This window comes from Pan troglodytes, chromosome 6, assembly GCF_028858775.2.
Source record: "Pan troglodytes isolate AG18354 chromosome 6, NHGRI_mPanTro3-v2.0_pri, whole genome shotgun sequence".
Lineage (NCBI taxonomy): Eukaryota > Metazoa > Chordata > Mammalia > Primates > Hominidae > Pan > Pan troglodytes.
This window is the reverse complement of record NC_072404.2, coordinates 173,608,312-173,631,159: the sequence shown is the minus strand read 5'-3', so window position 1 is coordinate 173,631,159 and position 22,848 is coordinate 173,608,312. Positions and strand designations below refer to the sequence as shown.

The 22,848-nt window shown below is 52.8% G+C and overlaps 1 protein-coding gene across 7 annotated transcripts in view; it reads left to right on the top strand.

The window, feature by feature from the left end:
* The window catches only part of PTPRN2 (protein tyrosine phosphatase receptor type N2), a 1,123,220-nt gene that overhangs the window by 85,687 nt on the left and 1,014,685 nt on the right, over positions 1-22,848 (top strand). For 5 of the 7 annotated variants that reach the window (XM_024358152.3, XM_024358150.3, XM_024358149.3 and 2 more), the window contains exon 2: positions 16,634-16,684. The exons of the other annotated variants lie outside the window; for them this stretch is intronic. In XM_024358152.3, coding sequence (XP_024213920.2) covers positions 16,634-16,684 — 51 coding nt within the window. The remainder of the gene's footprint in view (positions 1-16,633; positions 16,685-22,848) is intronic. 7 annotated transcript variants of the gene reach the window in all.

The window sequence follows — 22,848 nt, the reverse complement described above, 5'->3', positions numbered from 1 at the left end:
AGGAGAAGACGGATGTTAAGCAAAATAAATGAAGTGTGGGTATTAGATGCAGTAGGTGCTAGGCGGGAGGTGGCCTGGGTGGGTTCCTCTCCCGTGTGCTTGGCTCAGGAAGCCTCTGAAGTGCTTTGCTCCACGCAATTGCCACCACACCTGTGTGGCCGGTGTCACTCATGTCATTCTACTGAAGGAGGACAAAGCCGGGCTCAAACTCAGGTTCAATCCGCAGCCTCACTGTGGAGCCCGCAGCCTTGGCCATGTTCTTCATGATTGCTGCCAGTGGCGGCCCCACCTGAGTCTGGCACCTCCGGGGAGAGGGGACTTCCTTGTGTGTGTCTCACTTTCCTGTGTTCTCCTAATGGCCCGCCTGTTCCACTGGGGTTGTCCGAAGCCGAAGCCTCCCATGGAGCCTCTGCTTTCTCTGTGCTTCCCCACAGAACTCGCCGTCTCCCAGCTGCACAGTGGCTCAGCACCAGCCTTGTGTGCCCTGTACCAGAGCACGTCCCAAGCCCTCTGGAAATTCCAGCTCTTTGCCCTCCTCACCCTCTGCAGCCCTGAGGTGGCCCCTCGGCCATCACATGTGAGGATGCGCAGTGGGCTCTGTGCTTCCTGCTGTACCCGGTGCAGCGTCTGACCCACTGTAGCTGCCAGGCGGTACTCAGTGTGTTGTTAACAGCCACCACTTGGGATTACTGGATGCCTGCTTATGGCAGGCACTATTTGGGCTCATGTTATTTAGCATCACATTGAACCCCTTAAGGACGCAGGGCATGGTGATGGCATACACGTGTACAGTGGAAAAATCAGGGTTCCAGGAGTGAGGCGCGTGCTCAGGTCACCCCACCCCCCTCCCACCCCGGCTCCTCCATTCCCTCCTACTTCACACTCCTTTTCTTCCTCTTCCTCTCCCCATTTCCTCTTCTCACTGTCCAGGGCAGAATGAAGTCCTCTAAACCAAAAGGCAGAGGCAGAAATACATGCTTTCAAATTAAATGTGCCTTTGTGTTACAGCTCAGGATTTTAAAACTATTGTTATTTAACCTTAGGAGCCTGTTGACAGCCCTGCATTAATTTTTCTCTGGTAGTGAACGGGGGACTTGGACACCACACAGGTGTTCCATTGTGCATGATTAGATGTCACCTTTGTAGAGAAGGAATGGCTTGGGAACCAGCCAACAGAGAGAATTCTGCACCCTCACGGAGCACACACAGCTGCACATGGAACGAAAAGCTTTTACTCCGTCTTGGTGGTTCTGGAGGTGGCAGCAAATTGCATCAGCAGGTCCCAAAGCATGGCCTTGCCTGGAGGCTTCATTTTGCCAGAAGTGTCCCATGGGTTTATATTATTTTATTTCATTTATGCATTTTTTTGACTAACAGTGGTTCAGACTTATGCCTCAGTGATATAGTGGGAAAAAAGAGGCAGGTCCCTGAGTGATTTATGATGCGATGATAATCCTACCTGCATCAGAGTTCATGTTTTAACTTTTGTTAGAGCCTTAGATTTTCCCGGCAACCCTATAGGGTGAGGAGGGGAACATAGTTTGCATTTTAACAAATTAAGAAGCTGAGGTTTCAAGGTTCACTCATATTCTGTTGGTGACAGGGCAATTTGGCAAGATATTTTGAAAGTCTTACATATATACCTTTAAAATATCTAGAATTCTTTTTATGGGAATGTATCCTAAGAGGAAAAAATCAGAGATCTCTCCAAGGACTTACAATCAAGATTGCGTATTGCAGTATTATTTTTAATGGGAAATATTGGAAACAATGTAAAGTTTCTTCAAGAGGGAATTGGTTAGCTAGATGATGTGCATGTGTAGAAATAGTTATTAAGCAGTGATTAAAATTCATGATGAGAAATACTAAGGACAGGGAATTGTTCACAATGTGTTATAAGTAAAAAGTGCAGGTTATAAAGTTGTGTGTACACAACAGCAGAGACATGGAACTAACCTAAATGCCCATCAGTGAGGGACTGGATAAAGAAAGTGTGGTACATACGTACACACCATGGACTACTATGCAGCCGTAGAAAAGAGTGAGATCATGTCCTTTGCAGGGACATGGATGGAGCGGGAAGCTGTTATCCTCGGCAAACTAACACAGGAACAGAAAACCAAACACTGCATGTTCTCACTTATAAGTGGGAGCTGAATGATGGGAACACATGGACACATGGGGGGGAACGACACAGACTGGGCACCTGTTGTGGGGGTGGGCAGGGAGAGCACAGGAATAATTGCTAATGGACGCTGGCCTAAATACCCAGGTGAGGGGATGCTCTGTGCAGGAAACCACCATGGCACACACTTACCTATGTGACAAACCTGCACATCCTGGACATGGACCCCAGGATGTACAAGTTGGACAAAAAATAAAGGTGTGTGTACAGTATGACCCCAGGTCTTTCATATATGCAAAGAAAAGTAGCTGAAAACCAAAATATTAACAAGGAATTTATCTCTGGGTAATGAGTTAACTGGTATATTATTCTTTGAGATTTTCTGCATTTTCTTAATTTTCTAGGCTTTTATGATATAAAACAATTCCCAATAATTTTTTTTCCATTTTTTTTTTGAGACAGTCTCACTCTTGTCCCCCAGGCTGGAGTGTGGCTCACTGCAACCTCCGCCTCCCGGGTTCAAGCGATTCTTCTGCCTTGGCCCCCCAAGTATCTGGGATTATAGGCACACACCACCACGCCTGGCTAATTTTTGTATTTTTAGTAGAGACAGGGTTTCTCCACGTTGGCCAGGCTGGTCTAGAACTCCTGCCCTCAAATGATCCGCCTGCCTCGGCCTCCCAAAGTGCTGGGATTACAGGCGTGAGCCACCGTGGCCGGCCAGTTCCCAATAATGTTTTAAGTGAACAGGTGCAGACAGAGTGAGTGATTTGTCCATGGTAACATGACTAATATCTGTAACTTTTTGTTCGTAACCAGGAGCTCTTTCCATTCTCTCAGTAGAATCGTCAGTGTTCGGTACTGTTACTTCCAAGTCCTCCATTCTTGTGGTGCCGGCTCTGCCTCTTAAGAGAGGTGCAATGAACGGATGCTTCCAGTTTGGGAAACCTGGTGGGGAGACAGGCCGGGGGAGGAAGGGGTGCCATCTTTCCATCCACCTCTTCTGCCTTCTTTTTTCCTACTTGTTTCAGTGACTCAGATGAAGACATCAAGGACCTGTTGATTAAACCTGCACATGGTACACAGCTGGGAGGGTAGAGAGAAGCTGGTATTGCGCAGTTAGAGTCCAGAAAGGTTTAGACTGGGTATCTGAGTCAAATGTGAGCTTGGAATTACACATGGATGAGAAGAGAGTCCCATCCTGGAGTCAAGGGGCCAGTGGTGAAAGTCATATGGACACAGTGGCTGATGGACACAGTGGCTGATGGACACAGTAGTTGATGGACACAGTGGCTGATGGACACAGTAGTTGATGGACACAGTGGCTGATGGACACAGTGGCTGATGGACACAGTAGTTGATGGACACAGTGGCTGATGGACACGGTGGCTGATGCACACAGTAGTTGATGGACACAGTGGCTGATGGACACAGTAGTTGATGGACACAGTGGCTGATGGACACAGTAGTTGATGGACACAGTGGCTGATGGACACAGTAGTTGATGGACACAGTGGGTGATAGACACAGTAGTTGATGGACACAGTAGTTGATGGACACAGTGGCTGATGGACACAGTAGTTGATGGACACAGTAGCTGATGGACACAGTGGCTGATGGACACAGTGGCTGATGGACACAGTGGCTGATGGACACAGTAGTTGATGGACACAGTGGCTGATGGACACAGTGGCTGATGGACACAGTGGCTGATGGACACAGTAGTTGATGGACACAGTGGCTGATGGACACAGTGGCTGATGCACACAGTAGTCGATGGACACAGTGGCTGATGGACACAGTAGTTGATGGACACAGTGGCTGATGGACACAGTAGTTGATGGACACAGTGGCTGATGGACACAGTGGCTGATGGACACAGTGGCTGATGGACACAGTAGTTGATGGACACAGTGGCTGATGGACACAGTAGTTGATGGACACAGTAGTTGATGGACACAGTAGTTGATGGACACAGTGGCTGATGGACACAGTGGCTGATGGACACAGTGGCTGATGGACACAGTAGCTGATGGACACAGTGGCTGATGGACACAGTAGTTGATGGACACAGTGGCTGGGGATGAGGAAAAAGTGGCTCAGCTGTGAATTTGACAAGAAAAGAATCTATTTTCTATTGTAAAATCAGGCTGTGGAATCAACAGCGTGGTGTGCGGTGGCGTCCAGGTTTGGGTGTGTCCACCTAGCCTCGCTGTGTGAACTGGGGGATGTGAGGCCACTTGACACAGGTGAGGCCTTTTCCGTGCTCCAGGGGACTCGGCAAGTGCAGCCAGGAGGAAGGCGTCCCGAGGAGCAGGGGTGAGGCTGGTGGCCATGGACCCCTGAGGGGTGGCTGTGTCCAGGGCTGGTCCAGATGTGATGGTGCTGTGTGGTTGTGACCATGTTCTGGTGGGCACCTGTCTTGTTTCCTGCCCATTTCTCCAAGCCAGTTTTCTAAACTTCTTTTGATCTTGTGAAGAACCTGATCTCCTTCTAATAAATCAAGAGTTGGCTAAGTTTTTTTGTAAAAATTGTTTCCTTTCAGGCCAGTCTCTGTCACAACTATTGAATTATTATAGGACAAAAGTGGCCGTAGGCAATCTGTAAGCAAGTGGGCGTGGCTGTGTTTCCATAAAACTTTATTAATACAGAAACATATGGCAGTGGCAGACCATGGTTTGCCTACCCCAGAGCAAGCCAGTTCTTCTTGTGCTCGAAGCTGCTGAGATTAATTTCTCTCACTTTTCTCCTGGCCCTGGGATGGAATCAAGCTCTAGGGAGAGGAGCAGAGAGTCGGAACGAGGAGAGGATGGTGCGTTTTACTCCATGACGGCTTTATCACTCCTGAGGCTTTGTGTTCGGTGCTGACACTCGCCTCACCTTAAGGCAGTTTGGACATCGCAGGCATCCGCAGAGCTAGGAGGATGGTGACGTGGTTAGAAGCCATGATGTGAGCCGGGCGCGGTGCTGGTGGCTCAGGCTGTCTCACTTTCAGGGGTAGAACTTGACTCTATGACACTAAGTAGATCGATAATGAAAGCTCCAGGAGGGTCAACATATCCTCAATAAATAAAACTTCAAAAAATCTAGGGCTGCCGAAACACGCGTTGGCCTCCTTGGTGACTTTTCTGCCTGGCTACACAGAAAAGGCCGCTGTGACAGCACCTTTGGTGGTCTCTGACTCCAACACAGGGTGGCCGGGGCTCTGGCACTGCCCCTCCCTCTGCTGTGCTGTCTGGAGGCAGGAGGTCCCCCCTGCGACTGCTGACAGAGCTGTCTTCTTGGATCTGCCTCCCAGACTGGGGACAGGGAGAAGATTCACAAGAAGGCAGCCTCAGCCTCAGCCTGGCGTTGTGTCGGGGATGGGAACAGGGCTTCCCAGCAGAAGGCAAGCTGTTCTCACGTTCAGGATGGGCCCATTGATCACGTCCTGGGTGCAGGAATGCGAGCGGCGGGGCCTCCTCAACTGGGACGCTCCATCTGCTGAAATCGGGGGGTACAGAGGCTCTGAGACCCTTGGAGTCACTGGGCAGTGCTCTGTTTGCTTGGCTCTAGCCCCGGGCGGGGAGAGGGTCTGAGGATAACTTAAAACACAAGAGATGATAAAACACATCTTTCCTTCCAGGAAGGAGTAAGTGATGATTTCCCCTCTGCGGCTCCGCAATGGGCTGTTGCTGCTTTGCCTGGGAAGGCACGAAAATGTCATAGTTAAAAAAGCTTTAAAATAATGAAAATAGAAAAACACCAGACTTCATAAAGCTGATAAAATTCCCATTACCGGAAGGGCGCCCTGAGTGCTCCGTGCCTCACACATTTGGACTCCGAGCGGGAGGCGGGAAGCCGCAGAGCCCAGCTCCCAGCGGACTTGGCCCAGAGCCTGTCACACCCTCGCCTGTGCAAGCCGCTTGCCTGACCCGCCGCGGGAGGAGCGGGGCCCAGCAGCACCTGCCTCGCCTGGGAACTGGTTAGATATGCAGATTCTCTGGCCTGCTCCGGACCCATTAGGTCAGAAACTCAGGGACTGGGCCCCACAGCTTTGTTCTAACAGGCCCTGCAGGGGCTTAAGAGCGAAAACCGTTGGGCTGGATGGCGTTTAACAGCCCTGGTCACGTTTTTCAACTTCAGTTCTGTTGTCTGGTTTGCTGCGCCCCAGTGAGAGGCAGTGGGTGGACGTTTTTGTGGCTGGGGCGTTTGGCAACGTCTGCAGGATCCTTCCTGGGAAACCAGCGTGGCCCTTTGGAATAGTGAAGTTTCGGAGTTCCACAGAGAAGAGTGTGTGAAACTTCAGCTCACATTTTTCGAATGTTTTTGAGCCCAAGCCTGGTTTTGTTAACGACCCACAGCACCTGTGCCCTGCAGAGCTGCCACCAGCTGAGACTTGCTAATTCCCTGGGGGACTTTTACAGAGTTTTAAGTAGTTTTTCTTCTTTGTTCTGTGTCAATTAACCTGTATCTACAGTGGACGGTAGTAATTCCCAGCACACTGGAAATGTAGCGAGCTCAAGAGGAAGATAAAAAGAAATTATTTTTCAAATTCACCTCAGACTATCCTCCTAAAGTGTCAGTCCCATCCTCTGATAAGGTCTCACGTGGCATATCCAGTTGCCTGTAGCAAATATCAGGGTTAAAAGGGGAAACTGTAGTAACAATTGGATCTAATTTGTCTTTTCATTATTGGAAGTGCAGATTCCTCTCACCCACAATGCGAGTGGTGTTTGTGGACAGGTGTCTAAAGGAGCAGAAGGCAATATTCTTTCCTATCTCATCACTTAAAAATAAAGTTTTCAAAATAAACCTTTTTTTTTTTAGCTCAAGTGTAAGAGTTCTAATCATCAGGGCCAGGAAGCAGTTTTTGTCTTTTAAATCTTAATTGAATTACAATATATATTTAAATATACATCCAGTCTTAAAACTGAACCTAATACATTTGTAAAAATTAGTTGATGTATGATTTTCCCCACATAATTAATTTAAAATTATACACACACACACGCACACACACACACACTGGAGGGTGTATATATATATACACACACACACACACACATATATTTGAGATGGAGTCTTGCTCTGTCACCCAGGCTGGAGTGCAGTGGCACATTCTTGGCTCACTGAAACCTCCACCTCCCAGGTTCAAGTGATTCTCCTGCTTCAGCCTCCCAAGTAGCTGGGATTATAGGCACGCACCACCATGCCCGGCTAATTTTGTATTTTTTAGTAGAGACTAAACACCGTGTTGGCCAGGCTGGTCTTGAACTCCTGACCTCTAGGCCTCCCATTGCGCTGGGATTATAGGCGTGAGCCACTGGGCCTGGCCTAAAATAATTTGTATAAGGCCAATCATTTGTTATCCGGGTGATGAAGAATTTGGATCCAGAAAACAAATTGTAAAGAGTTTGTTAAATTTACTTTTAACAATTTTTATAATGTGCTGACCCAAGTTTTCAATTTACGGATGATTTCTACATGTGATGCCCTTGCTTCTCAGTGTGGTGGGCAGCCCAGCGGACGAGTCACCAGGGAGTGCTTTGGAAATGCTGAATCTTTGGCTCCGTCCCAGGCCCAGGGAATAGAAATACTAATTTAACAGGGCCCAGCTGGTTCACATGCACATCAAAGTGTGGGAGAGGCTGTTTCCATGATGATGATGATGATGATAATGATGATATAACTCACATTTCCTAAGGGGGGTCTTGAGATGATAAGGTCTTTTTGTTAGAGGGCTTGGTGCTTTAACAATGACTGAGAAACTATGAACTGGATTTTTCCTCTCTTTCATCAGAGACCACAACTAAGTCAGCCCAGTACTGCTAAAAAGCTTGTTTACCTTTTAAATTATGTGTCTGAAGTACCACATGTCTGAAGTTCACATTTACAGCAGGGTAGGCTGTGTGGTTCACGTGTGCCATGTCTCAGCAATCCTGAGCAATACATCTATCTTTCTTCACTTTATTCTCACTTTTGGTACTGTTCTTTCATGGGTCATACTATATTTTAATCCAGGACATGAGAGTTACCGGTTGAAGTTCTCTGAGATTAGCTTAACCATTTCATCCCCGGCATAGCCTGGCTGCCTGCACCTGCAGTATTTAATGTTCAAGGATTTTCATCAGATACTTTTTCAAAGCTTGTCTTTAACTTTTTATCTGTGAAAGCAAGGTTAGAAATGTTTTCTTAGTCCTGAAGAATGACTCAGCAAACATCCTTCTTTTGAAGGTATTATCCCATTTCAGGAAATCGAGGACAAAAAACCAGAGCCGATTAAAAACCAAGAGCTGATTAAAACCACGTGCCATTTAGAATAAATACAGTTGAGGTTGCTGCTCTTAATGTCTTCAAACGAATGAAGGAGGAATGTGTAGCATGGAGAGCGCAGTTCCCAAGAAGTAACTCCTGGACTTTAAAAATAAAACAAACAATTCTGGTAGGTATCCTGAATTTGGTACAATTTCTTACTCTTAAGAGAGTTTAAATAAATCTGTGCAATTAGGAACCTGAAATAAGGAAATTAATCAAAGAAAGAGGTTTTGTTTTTTCTAAAAATAAATGATAGGACTTGATGGTTGTCCTGGTACCCAGCTCGCTGCCCTTCTTCCAGGGTGGAGTGAGCTGGTTCTTTTTCTGTGGGAAGCTGATTTTGTGAACAGGAGGAGTTGAAATCAGGAACTGCCTTAGAATTGTGGCCCCAGCTTCAAACAAGAACCGACTTTACAGAAGCCAAAGACGTGAGGAGGACCTTGGCCCTTTCAGCCTCTGCTGAGCACACACATCACCGTTGTGATGGAGCGGACTGACCAGGTGTATGGGGTGGAGGTGAATTGGAGGGGCCTGAGCTCCAAGGATCCACCTTTGCAGTAAGGCACGGTCACTCATCCATGTTCGTGTGTGCCCTCCCAGCTCCTGCTCTCGCGTGACATCTGTGCCCGGCAGAACAGGCCCAGCATGGAAGGAGTGTCAGCCTCAGGCCCCTCCTCCCAGCACAGGGGACGGACAGGTGTCCCCGCAGGAACAGGGCCCAGAGGCTGTGCAGCGGGCAGGCCCTCGTGTCTGCAGGAGAAACCTTGGCCTGAACTTGCCAGCGGTCAGCTCCCGTCGTTCATGGCAATTGAGTGTGCAGCGGCGCAGGGAACATGCCACTTAATAACTGTTTTGGGGTCCTCCCTTGTAGGTCTAAGATCCAGGCCACCATGCAGTCCTCAGGATGGGGCACCCATCTTCCTGCTCTCTGAGGCATTGAGGCTGAAGTTTCCAGAATCTTCTGGGTGATTATCCCTCCTCCCGCTACCAATTTGGCTGTGGACCCTCCTCTGCGAGGAATGCAGCCATGTGTGTCAACCTCCAGAAATGCCCTGCGCTGAGAGTGTGGCCAAGGCAAGGAAGGGACGGGTCCCCAAAACGCTGGGCTGGGGCCGTGATTGAAAGCCTCAGAATTGGGGAGGACTTACTGGGGGGCTCCATACTCTGGATCGGCAGGTGAAGGGGCCTGAGCAACACCCACCCCTACGTGCAGTGGGCAGGGTGGGGCTGGGTCACCTGGCCAAGGTGGGGCTGCATGTCACCCAACGGAGCCCCTTGCTTGGCAGCCCAGGGAAGGGGGAGGGGTTCAGGGAACAGGGAAGGGGCACAGGGAAGGGGGAAGGGATACAGGGAAGGGGGAGGGGGCTCAAGGAAGGGGAGGGGGCGCAGGGAAGGAGGAGAGGGAGCAGGGAAGGGGGGCGCAGGGAAGGGGGGCGCAGGGAAGGGGGAGGGGGTGCAGGGAAGGGGGAGGCTGCAGGGAAGGGGAGGGGGCGCAGGGAAGGAGGAGAGGGCGCCGGGAAGGGGGGCACAGGGAAGGGGGAGGGGGCGCAGGGAATGGGGAGGCTGCAGGGAAGGGGAGGGGCGCAGGGAAGGGGGATGCTGCAGGGAAGGGGGAGGCCTGCAGGGAAGGGGAGGGGGCGCAGGGAAGAGGAAGGGGTGCAGGGAAGGGGAGGGGAGGCTGCAGGGAAAGGGGAGGGGCGCAGGGAAGGGGGAAGGGGAGCAGGGAAGGGGAGGGGGGCGCAGGGAAGGGAAGGGGAGGGGGGCGCAGGGAAGGGGGAGGGGGTGCAGGGAAGGGGGAGGGGCGCAGGGAAGGGGAGGGGGTGCAGGGAAGGGAAGGGGGATGCTGCAGGGAAGGGGGATGGGGCGCAGGAAAGGAGGAGGCTGCAGGGAAGGGGAGGGGCTCAGAAGGGGGGCGCAGGGAAGGGGGAAGGGGCGTGGGGAAGGGGCGCAGGGAAGGGGGCACAGGGAAGGGGAGGGGGCACAGGGAAGGGGAAGGGGAGGGGGCACAGGGAAGGGGGATGCTGCAGGGAAGGGGGAGGGGGCACAGGGAAGGGGAGGGGGCGCAGGGAAGATGAAGGGGTGCAGGGAAGGGGAGGGGAGGCTGCAGGGAAGGGGGAGGCTGCAGGGATGGGGGACACTGCAGGGGTTGTCCCCAGACTGGGACTGGGCTTTCAGGGAAGCAGTCAGTCCCTCTCATGTGGAGGTGGGCTGGCTTCCGTCCAGGCCGCTGCCAGGTCCCTTGGTCATAGGCTCTCGGCAGAGGGGCTGAGCGCTGTCTCCTGCTGCCCCCCGCTGCCCCCCGCTGCCCCCCGCTGCCCCCTGCTGCCCCCTGCTGCCCCCTGCTGCCCCCCGAGCCCTGTCCGCAAGCCACAGTCAGGGATGGGCAATTAGGCCTGGCAGGAGCTGCCCGGGCTGCCTCCCTCTTGTCAGAGACAGATCTGGGAGGAGCCTTCCTCCTCCCTCTCTCCCTCTTCCTTTTGTCTTTGAAATTGCAATCACAGCTTTCATCTGAGCCTTGGGCCACAGAAGCCAGATGCCCTGACCGCAGGGCTGCCTGAGATGAGGGTCCGGGGGTCTCTGTCCTCCCACGCCCAGCCTGGCAGAGGCAGCCCCGCCTCCGGGCTGAGGCGCTTTAATCTCTCACTTTTCAGGCTGATTCCTAGAATAGGGGTTCTTAATGTGGAAATGGCTTTCTATTCCTGCCTGGATGCCGCCCTGGTTTAACACGTTGTTTTCGATCTGATGGAAACATTTAGAAAACCTCAGTGGGGTGTGGGGACTCCTTGGTCCCAAGGGTCTGTGCTGCCGGGAGGGGATGCTGAGATTGGGGGGTAGCTATGGCCCAGACAGTGCCCACCCGCCAGCAGGCAGGCGCTTCACTCTTACCCCCCCTGCAGTGGGCAGGGCGCATCCTCATTTACATCTGAGAATGCGAGGGAGAAGGGAGGCTTTGCCAGGTGCATGGCGTTGTGTTTGCTGCAGAGGAGGTGGGGTTGGAGCCTGGGCACCCTGCTCTCTCTCCAGAATGTTAAAAATGAGGATGATGTTTAAAAAGAGCATCTCTTCAAACGCTGCACCTTCCTTTTCTATGATGATGCGTTCGTTCCTAGGAAAGAATGTGATTTAACATAACCCCAGAGCCTCAGGCTGTCCTAAGCCCTAGCGTTTTCTGCAGGGAGAGGTGGGAAACATGGCTTTGACGGGAATCACATCTGGGATGGGCTCTGGCATTGAAACCCACGGTGGTGGGACTGCCACTGCTGCAGGTGACATCTGTCATCGAAGGACCTGCTCCAGGAAGTAGGGACTGGGGTTCCTGGGGTGCTAGCATGGTTTTTTTTAAGGCTGTAGAGGGGGACAGGACAAAGACACAGAGTGACTGACAGTAACAGGGTCGGATTGGGCGTGGAGTCTGTGATCTCTGAAGAGCGGGGGAGGCTGGCGGGGCCAGGGAGGAAAAGGCTGGGTGTAGATTACTTCACTCTGCTTCGTTATATTTTTTAGATGAGGAAATCTGTGTGTGTTCCTTGTACCAAGTGAGTGGCGCTGACACAGGTGAAGCCCCCGCATCCCCTTCTCAGGGGCTGTCCCAGTTCAGGTTCAGCAACTTCCCCAACAGACCTGCATCTCCATGTTTGCACAGCCACGGGGTCCTGGCGTTCCCGTTGGTGCGTGTGTTGCTGCTGTCTGGGAAGATGCTTTCCTGTTTGCAGTTGGATCCCAGGGCCTTGGTCATTCCGGCCTCAAAGCAGGGTCTTCAGTGAGCCCCTCTCAGGAAGGGTGATTAGTGAGTGGCCAGCAGCTCACAGGCTTCTGAGGAGTCCTGTCTGCAGCTTGGAGGCAACAGGTGCTGGTGCTGAGCCTGCTGTCCAGGAACCTCCCCTCCTCCCTCTTTGCTTCCTGCTGTGGGATGCCAGCTCACATCAGCTGGATTTTATGGGCCTCAGTGGAAAGTGTAGCACACATTTCAGAAGGCGTGTGCATCCTGCTGCTGATGACAGCCTTCCTCTGCCCTCACGGCAGAGTCAGGCGAGAAGCCTGAACCCAGGAAGGGCCTTCCACGGTGGTGGTAGAGACAGGGTTGGGCAGGGGCCATGGATTTTTAGGCCATGTCTGCCTTGGCCACAGCGACGCCCAGAGATGGGAGGAAGCAGAGCAGGTGCATGTGGTACAGGATGTGCCGAGCTTCCTCCCAGCCAGTGAGAGAGGTGGTGGGCTCTGTTCACATTTACTGTATTTCCACAATGAACCACAAACTCTCCATAAACATCTCTTAGGAGTGATTGGGGTAAGAGAGGCAGATCCAGCCTGACTCCTTGCAAAACTGGATCCATTTTCATCTTGAGAAGGGTAAGAAAAAAGGGGCACCACAATGGTGACAAGATACTGCTAAGAGTTCTGAGGACACAGTAGGGAAGCAGAATCAGAACAAGATCAGCATGCATGAGTGTACCCATGTACGTGTGCATACGTGCACCCATGTATGTGCGTGCATGAGTGTACCCATGTACGTGCATGCATATGTGTACGTGTCTGCAGGTGTATGCTCACATGTATGAGTGTGTGCATGTGTGTATGCATGCAGGTGTGCATGTGTGTATGTGTGCAGGCATGAGTGTGCCTGTGAATGGGCATGACTGCATGCATGTATGAGTGTGCACGTGTGTATGTATATGTGTGCACATGCTTGTGTGTGCATGTGTGTATATGTGTGCACATGCGTGCATGACTGGATGTGCTTGTCTCTGTGCTGAAGCAGGAGGGATACCCTGTGAATACAGAGTGAGGAGGAACTCCTGAGCACCACAGCCCTGCTATAGGGTTCAGCAGAGGAGCAATTTGAGAATTTGGGGAATGTCACATGTCTTCATGCAAAAGGGTGGATAATACATTGAAGTGAAGGAATTCCAGTTTTAAGTGCTGGGCACACAAGGTTAAGGGCCCCACAGGCCGCTGTTGGCTTTCCTTGTGGATTTAGCTTCTTGGCCTCAGAATGACATCTGGAGCTTAGTGTATGCAGTCTGTGAGCCGACAGGGTACACAAGTCCAGGATGCCACTTGCCGCCACATGGCGGGTGTGGAGCCCACTCGAGGAAGGCGTGTGCCTGAGGCGCCTGGGCTGGGTTGAACCAGTGTCTGCCAGAGAAAATGTCTTTTCTCTGGATGATTTATGGTCATAATTACTATTAGTAGGTGGCTGATACTTAAAATGAAATTTGCTCTTTCGTAATTTTAGAACAAATAACTTAGCAGTCAAATTAGCATATCCACTGGCTGGGTGAAATATGCATAACATTTGCAGCTCTGGTAATCATGTGAAATGCTGCTGCTGTGTTTGCCTCTCACCAAGGAGTGCTGCAGGTTTTCCACTGTCACTTCTCATCAGTCCTCTGGAGTAACGAATCAGGTTGGGCACATGCCAGTAACAGGTGGTTTTCCAAGGTCAGGATCCAAGAGATCATTTGATGCACATCTCATTCAGATCACATCTAACTGTCAGCCACGATTAAGGCAGAGATGGGAAGAAAACAGGGGCTTTCTTCCCGGTGCCTCTCCTAGCAGAGCTCCGTCATCTGCCATTTCCACGTGACAAACATGGAGTTAGAACGTGAGCTGTGTCTGCAGCATCCCTGCATCTGCCTTCCCCCAAGGTCTCTGTTCCTCCACGCTGGAGATGCACCCTAGAATCCTGAGCAGAGTCCTGTAGCTCCTGCCAGAGCCGGGACCAGGGACGCTCCACGACATCGGACTAACCTCCAGCACATCTCCAGTGTGGTCACATCCTTACTGCTCCCAGCTCCTTCTCTGTGCGCCTCTGTGTGCCTGGGGCGGGAGGGGCCCTCACAGCTGAGGCTCTCCCTCTGGGAGGCAGTGAGGGGAGCCTCGGAGGTCACTGCGTGAGGATCTGAGAGGACCTCTAACCTCCATGCTGACCTTTTCAAGGTCACTGCTTTTGTGGGGAGTGGTGTCTGCCTCTCCTCCTGCTGTTCAAGTGCCAGGTGTGTGTCTCTCAGAACGTTCCCTGCCACGCTCCTGTAGGCCGTTCACCTCCTCTGCCTGGCTCAGGCACTTGTTGAATGAAGAAATAATGCAGAGAATGCAGAATGAATGTGGGGTTAGCTGATGGGTAAATGGGATTAAGAAATGAAATGCTGGCCAGGCGCGGTGGCTCACGCCTGTAATCCCAGCACTTTGGGAGGCCGAGGCAGGTGGATCACTTGAGGTCAGGAGTTCGAGACCAGCCTGGCCAACATGGTGAAATCCCGTCTCTACTAAAAATACAAAAATTAGTTGGGTATGCTGGCGCACACCTGTAGTCCCAGCCACTTGGGAGGCTGAGGCAGGGGGATTGCTTGAACCTGGGAGGCAGAGGTTGCAGCGAGCCAAGATCACACCATTGCACTCCAGCCTGGGTGATAAGAGCAAGACTCCATCTCAAAAAAAAAAAAAAAAAAAAAAAAATCTGTTTTTCATGAGATTGTTATTTCAAAACAAAACAAACAAAAACTCCCCCAAACCAAAAACAATCTCTGCTTGGATTGGAGGCTCCCGTCAATGGGTGGGGTGTCCACCCGCCTGTGACTGCTGGCAGGCGATGGTGGTGGGCACTGGGCTGGGCAGGCACTGGCTGGGCAGGCCAGGGCTGCACCTAGGCCACCTCCTGGGAGGAAGCAGACCCCAGCCAGGGGCCTCCCTGCAACTGTGGAAGGCTCGTGAAGCTGTTGTGAGACGAGCGAGGCTGCCTCCTCCTGTGAACTCCCAGCGTTGGGTCCTGCTAGGCTCTGTGCTGCCTTAGGTCTGGAATGACGTTTAGTTTTAAAGCCTCCGCACGTGCTGGTTTAAGGCAACCAAGGGCTTCCTCTGTAAGGGTTTTAGGCCAGCTCCCTCATGAGGAAGTAGTGACTGGAAACTTTAACGTGACCCTGGGGGTGAATCCCTCAGTAATTCATAACTTTCTCCGGATTCCTCAGTTTCTTTGTTCACCCATTTGCTCCTGGGCACCTGCCCTGTGCCAGACACACAGAGGGCATGGGAGGAAACAGTAGAGGGTGGAAACAGGCGTGTGCCCGGCTCCTGAACTCCAGGAGAGGGAAACACACACTCAATCCACAGTCACTGCACAGTGTGGCGAGTCCCGAAAAGGACGCCTGGGCAGCCCGGGGAGAGTCTGGGGCTTCCACAGGGATCTTAGCGGATGAACGGGCGTTTGTCGGCTGGTGAAGCAGCATTGAAGGCACTATGCTTTGCAGGAATGAGTGAAAGACACTGCGTGTTCAGACCACACCCGGCCTTGGGTGAGAGACACGGCGCGTTCACACCACACCTGCCCTTCGCTGGCGGTGCGACTCCCGCCTCGTGGCCCTGGGGCCCTCCCGGTTCTGGTGTCCTGTGTGCTCCCGCCCTCGCCGGAGCCGCTCCCTAGCGGGGTGGTGCTTTCTGGACCCATCTCTCTGTGTTTAAGACAGGCGTGGACATGGAGCCGAACGCCAACCTTTGCCAGCCTGCTCGGCCGCGGGGGATGCGTGGCTTGGGGTCGCCTGGCCACCCAGGCACCGCGGAGCTTCTGGAGCCCCTTCCTGGGTGGGGACTGAGGCGCTGCCTCTGCCCCGCGTCTCCTCCTGGGCCTGGCCCAGCCGCGCTGGCCTTTCCTGCCCGTCTTCGTCTCCGCTGCCTCCGCTGCCTCCTTTCCTCTCCCGACCCTCTCCTGCGTCTCTTGTCTGTGGCCACGGACGCCACGGTTTGCTTCCCACGCAGCCGGGCTCTCCGCGGAGCTCGTTACCTCCCTGGAAGCCTCCGCTCCCCGGGAGCAAGGGAGCAAGGGAGGAAGCAGCCTTGCTTCCAGGGACGCGGTGCGTGCGGTGAGCACCCGGCCCAGGGGAGGCCTCAAGGGGAGGCCCCGGCCCCGCTGCTGCTCCCGCGGCCAGAGAGTCTCCTGTGATGACGCCGGCTTGACCCTCAGCCGAGAGCTGTGGGCCTGGTCCAGGTGAGAGCCGGGCTCCGGGACTAGGCCAGGAGGCCTCGCACGTGGCCGGGTCAGGGGCGCAGCGTTCTGGCTTCAGAATAATCGGCCCCATCTCGGAAAAGCCGGGTCGGAGGAGCCTGCTTGACCGGCGGTTTCTCTGAAATTCACCAGGGGGCCAGGAAGGCAGCCTCGGGGGCACCCCCCTCCTCCCCTCCAGCTGACCGCGTCTCTTCTCTGTTTCCCCGCAGGCTGCCTGCTCGAGGAGGGCCTCTGCGGAGCGTCCGAGGCCTGTGTGAACGGTGAGTGTGGGGTCCTGGCTGCTGCGCCCTGGTCTGCCCCTCTCCTGCCCGCCGTGCGCAGCGCCCAGCCTGGTGAGCCCCGCCGCTGGCCTGGAGCTGGGGCCGCTCGGGGCGCGCTGCCGAGAGGAGGCGGATGGAGCCCTGGAGCCATGGGCTGCGGCCTCTGTGGGTGGGGGGAAGAGGTTGCCCGGGTTCTGGGCGCCCATCGCTCGCACCAACCCTTGCTTTCTGATTTTGTTTTGCTCTGTCCTTCGGCAAGTTTTTCATCCTTTTTAAAAAATTTTTTTTGAGACAGAGTCTCGCTCTGTCGCCCAGGCTGGAGGGCAGCGGGGCTATCTCCTCTCACTGCAACCTTCGCCTCCTGGGCTCAAGCGATTCTCCTGCCTCAGCCTCCTGAGTAGCTGGGATTACAGGCGTGCGCCACTGCACCCGGCTAATTTTTTGTATTTTTAGTAGAGACAGGGTTTCACCGTGTTGGCCAGGCTGGTCTTGAACTCCTGACTTCAGGTGATCCACCCGCCTCGGCCTCCCAAAGTGCTGAGATTACAGGCGTGAGCCACCACGCCCGGCCAGGTTTTTCGTCCTTTAAGCCACTGATTTTCCTCTCTTATCAGGCGGATAAGAAAACAGTGCAAACGCTGTGTTTTCAGGTTGGGCTGAAAGCCCATGAGGACGGCAGTTATTATGAAATACGGCGAGCAGCGGGTCCCACAGAGCCCCTTCCCTCCAGCGCGGTCAGGCAGAGGGCATCTCCCAGGGCAGACGCCATCTCCCAGGGCAGACGCCACCCGGGCCTGTCATGCTGGTGAACTGGGCGCTGTGCGCTCTGAACGCGCAGGGGAGGGTTAAACTCCAGTATCCTCAGAAAAGCTCTGGGCGGAGCCGCCTTTCTCCAAGTCAGGGGCTGCGTGTGGGCCCGGGGCGCACTGAGCGAGGCCTTCTCTTTCCCCAGCTCCCTGCCCATCTGTCCTCAGACTGTGGGCAGGAGCGGATTTAATCCTAGCGAGGATGGCGGGGCCTGCACAGAGGCCCCTCGCACCCACTAATCTCTGCACAGACGTGGGTGCCGGCGGGGGACTGAGGTGCAGGGCAGGGCGCTGGCCTGGGGTGCTGCCCTCCTGGGGCCTTTCAGGACAGGCCTCCCCTGCACTGGTGCATCCAGGGGGAGCCGAGGTGAATGCCTCTGAGGGTCTGAGAAGCGAAACCGAGGAGCTTGTGCGCCCTGGGGTGGGACCAGCCCTGGGTTCCGGATGGAATTTTGGGGCTGGGGGCACCTCTGTGTCTGTGCCTAGGCAGCTTCTGGGGTCGGGAAGGGAAGCCACGGTGGAGGCGCCAAGAGGAGAGCAGGTCCTCAGCGGCGGCAGCTTCTGCTGTTTTCTCTTCTTTCGGGAGATTCCTGTGCCGAGTGTGACAAGTGGGAACCGGCAGCTCGTGGGGTGCAGTGTGGGTGGTGGGTGAGGTTCTGGCCCAGCCTAAGACCCCCTGGGGCTCCCTGGCATCTACTCCGTGCAGCTTTAATTTGGAGGCAGCCTTAAGAAAAATAGCGATATTGAAAAGCCTACGTCGTCTGCCTGGACTCAACAGCTTTTGATGATAATGGAAGCAGGTGTGTGTGTTTAATTTAATTGGAGCCGTAAGTAGCCCCAGCAGAATAAAAGCCGAGGCTGTCTCCCCGGCTCCTTGACAAAGGCCGGCCTGGGTGTCTGACTGTGATCATTCTCAGACATTTTTCTCCTCAACCTTGACTTGCCTCCCAGACATACAGTCGTCTCAACATCATATCCAGGTAATGACTGTGGATTCCTTGGAAGGGAAAAGCAATTTAAATGTAAATACACATATTCAGGCCTTGATTTATAGAAACAGATGATATTTGATTTTTTTTTTTTTTAATGATGCACTGAAGGTCTAGGAAACAGCGAAGCCAGTGGTGCCCAGTCTTAGAAAACTGCGCTTTGCGAGGCTGACGGGGAGCGATAGGAGAAGTGGTTCCTGCGCTGGCTCAGATTTATGGTTGCCATGGTGACTGGTTTAGCCCGAGGCTGGCGGGCCAGGGGTGCGGCAGCCCAGGGTGCGGTGGGGGGCGGCTGCGAGTCTAGAACATTCTGTCACCAGCCGCAGGGTCTCTTTCTCTCCCTCTGGCTCACTCTCTCTCTTTCCCCCTCTCTTTTCTTAAGGTACGTGTAGGAATATATAATCTTATCAAGCTTGGATGTGTTTTTTAAAAGCCCAACAGAGCTTATTAATAAAAAGAAAGTCAAAAGATAAACATACCACCTCACACCCATTAGGATGGCTAGTATTAAAAAACCCCTGAAAATCGGTGTTGGTGAGAATGTGGAGAAATTGAACACTTGTGCGCTGCTGATGGGAATGTAAAATGGCGTCGTTGCTGAGGGAAACAGTATGGTGGTTTCCTAAAAAATTAAAAATAGAGTTTTTAATTTGCCTCAGCAACCCCACTTCTGGGTACGTACCCCATAACACAGGAAGCAGAGACTTGAAGAGCTGTTTGCACACCCATATTCATAGCAGTTAATGCACAACAGCCAAAGGTGAAAGCAGCCCAGTGTCCACTGATGGGCGAATGGACAAGTGAAACGTGGTCCATCCACATGATGGAATAGTACGCAGCCTTGAAGAGGAATTGAGTGCTCACACTCGCTGCATCATGGGGGGAACTTGAGGCTGTTATGCTGAGTGAAATAAGCCAGTCACAAAAGGACAAATACTGAATGATTCCACGCATGTGACGTACTAAAGATAGTCAAGTTCATAGAGACAGAAGGTAGAGTGTCGGGGCCAGGGGCTGGGGGACAGTTGGGGTGTCAGTGTTTAATTGGTGGAGTTTCAGTTTGGGACGATGGAAGAGTTCTGGGAATAGACGGTGGTGATGACTGATCAACAGTGTGAATGTAATTACCACCACTGCACTGTACACTTAAGAATGGCTAAGATGGTAAATATTAATGTGACATATATTTTACCACAATATGCAATTGGAACTATGAAACTGCAGCCTCCGCACATGCTCATTTAACGTAATCGAATGCTTCAGCTGTAAGGGTTTTAGGCCAGCTCCCTCAGGAGGAAGTCGTGATTGGAAACTTTAAAGTGACCCTGGGGGTCAATTCCTTGGTAATTCATAACTCTGGAGTAACTTTGGTTATTATAGAAAAAACTGTAAGGGTTCTGGAAGAGAAAGCTTAAGATAAAGCAATCACATAATCCTGGAACAGCTTGTAGAAAAGAGAGTTTAGATGCTGTTACATGGGCATCCTAAATATGAGGAAAACAGATTTCAAAGAATTTTTAAAGTGGATTTGATTTCATGGTTGATAACTTTAAATGGGACACATCCAAACACAGGTGGTATGTCCTAAACATTCTAAAGGTATAATAATCAACTACTCCACAATAGAAAAAAGGAAAACAAATCTATGAAGATTAAAATAGATCACGCTTATGTCGGGAAATGAGCTGGTCGCTTTCACGCCCTGCTGGTGGGAGCATGGCCTGACGTGATCGTGATGGACGCTGACTGGCCGGCACGTTCACGCCACATAAGCGAGGTGGCCCGTGACCCGGCAATCTGATGTGTGAGAATATGCCCCAAGAAAATAATCCATTACCCAAAATTCTAAAGAAAACTTGAAGCACAAAGCTGCTCTCTGCAGTGGTGTTTGTATTAATTTTAAAACAGTAGACAAATCATTAATATTGAACAAAGGAGAATGCTTCTTTAAAGCTATGTTATGGTCACATGATTCAAATGTTAAGCAGACATTAAAAGAGAAGTGTTCAAAAAGTTGTTAATAACGTCGGAAAATGCAGGTGGAAGAAAGGAAATGAAAAACTCAGGATCCAAAACTGAGCGTCTAATACGATGACAGCCGTGCGAAAATGTGGATAGCAGAAAAAGCTCAAGGAAATACACCAGACTGTGAATAGTGGCTCTCTCTGGGTAGTGACTTTTATTTTCTTCATATTTCTCTGGTTTTCCAGTTTTTCACGTGAGCATGTTCCTGCTAAAAGGACAAGAGAGGTGGGAAGGAGGCACATGAAGGAACCACCATTCCCTTTGAGCTCAGAAAGGAGGAGAGGCCTGTGCAGGAGGGGCGCAGAGAGGGGTGGCCGAGCAGGCGGGGCGCAGAGAGGGGTGGCCGAGCAGGAGGGGCGCAGAGAGGGGTGGCCGAGCAGGAGGGGCGCAGAGAGGGGTGGCTGAGCAGGAGGGGCGCAGAGAGGGGTGGCCGAGCAGGCGGGGCGCAGAGAGGGGTGGCCGAGCAGGAGGGGCGCAGAGAGGGGTGGCCGAGCAGGAGGGGCGCAGAGAGGGGTGGCCGAGCAGGAGGGGCGCAGAGAGGGGTGGCGGAGCAGGAGGGGCGCAGAGAGGGGTGGCCGAGCAGGAGGGGCGCAGAGAGGGGTGGCGGAGCAGGAGGGGAGCAGAGGGGTGGCCGAGCTTCTAAGAGTGCGTCAGGACGACCACACCATAGCGCTGGAGCCCAGGGGCGGAAACCCGGACTTCCAGGAGCGCAAGAGGAGCAAGTCGCGCTCTCCGCTTGGAGGGAGGTGGAAGAATGGTGACACGTGGGGGAGGGATGGCTCAGCTACACACCTGTCGGCTCCGTGTCTCGTGGCTCAAGGCTGAATTATGCTGTGACGACCCACAAGCCCTGCGCTCGGTGGCCCAGGTGACACGGGCCAGCGGGCCGTTGCAGGGTGTCTGCCTTCCCTCCGCAGGTGCCCTCCCGGGACGCCGGCGGCCGGGGCCACAGCAACAGCGGCTGGGAGGGGTGCCCTTGCGCTCGTGGCTCACTCCGCCGGCCACGCTGATGGTGGGGAGGCTCCTCCTGCGGCCGACTCCCCGTGGCGGCGTCACAGCCACAGGCTTCACGTCTCCAACTGCAGCTTCTTGTATTCCAAGCCCTTTCTCCACTGAAGACGGCAGAAAACCACCAGGAACCGAGGACGTCTGTGATGGTGGAGTGTTGTTCGGCCGTGGAAAGGGAGGCAGGAAGCACCGGCACACTGACGCGGAGGAACCTGGGAAACGCCGTGCTCAGAGGGAGAAACCGAGTCACAAAAATCACGAGGGGCATGATTTCATTTATACAAAATGTCCAGGAGGCCAGGGGCGGAGGCTCACCCTGTAATCCCAGCACTTCAGGAGGCCGAGGCAGGCGGATCACTTGAGATCAGGAGTTCACGGCCAGCCTGGCCAACATGGTGAAACCCCGTCTCCACTAAAAATACAAAAATTAGCTGGGCATGGTGGCGCGTGCCTGTAATCCCAGCTACTCTGGAGGCTGAGGCAGGAGAATCGCTTGAACCTGGGAGGTGGAGGTTACGGTGAGCCGAGTTCACACCATTGCACTCCAGTCTGAGCAACAGAGTGAGACTCTGTCTCTAAATAAATAAATAAATAAGTAAGTAAATAAGTCCAGGAGAGGTAAGTCGGTAGAGACAGAAAGTAGGTTGTGGCCGTGTAGGGCTGGGGAAAGTGCTGGGGGCATGGGAAGTGATGGCAGAGGGGCAGGTTCCCTTTGGTGGTACTGAGAGGCTCTGAGGTGGACGGTGAGGTGGTCACGGAACTCTGAACATTCAGAAAACCGTTGACTCTTACAGTTTTTTTTTTTTTTTTTAAGACAAGCACTTGTTCTGTCGCCAAGGTTGGCGTGCAGTGGTGCAATCCTAGCCTAACGCAGCCTTGAACTCCTAGTCTCAAGTAATCCTCTCACCTCAGCCTCCCTAGTAGCTGGGACTACAAGCACACACCATCATGCCTGGCTATTTAAAAAAATTTTTTTTTGCAGTGATGGAGTCTCACTATGTTTCCCAGGCTAGTCTTGAACTCGTGACCTCAAGTGGTCCTCCCACCTTGACCTCCCGAAGTGCTGGGATTACAGGCATGAGCCATTGTGCCCGGCCAACTCCTATACTTTAAAAGGCTGAGTTATGTGGTATATGAATTATGTTTCAATAAAGCTGTTTTTTAAAAGAAAGAAAAAAGAACTGAGGATACAGTTAGGCAAGGAGGTAAGCATAGTGAAGGATATAGCCAGAGAATTGCATTTCTTTAATAAGGGGTTACTTCCCTCACCCCAGACAGATGGGCTCCCTCCCAGGACATTCAACCCAACACAAAACAAGATGGTTGAAAATGCTGG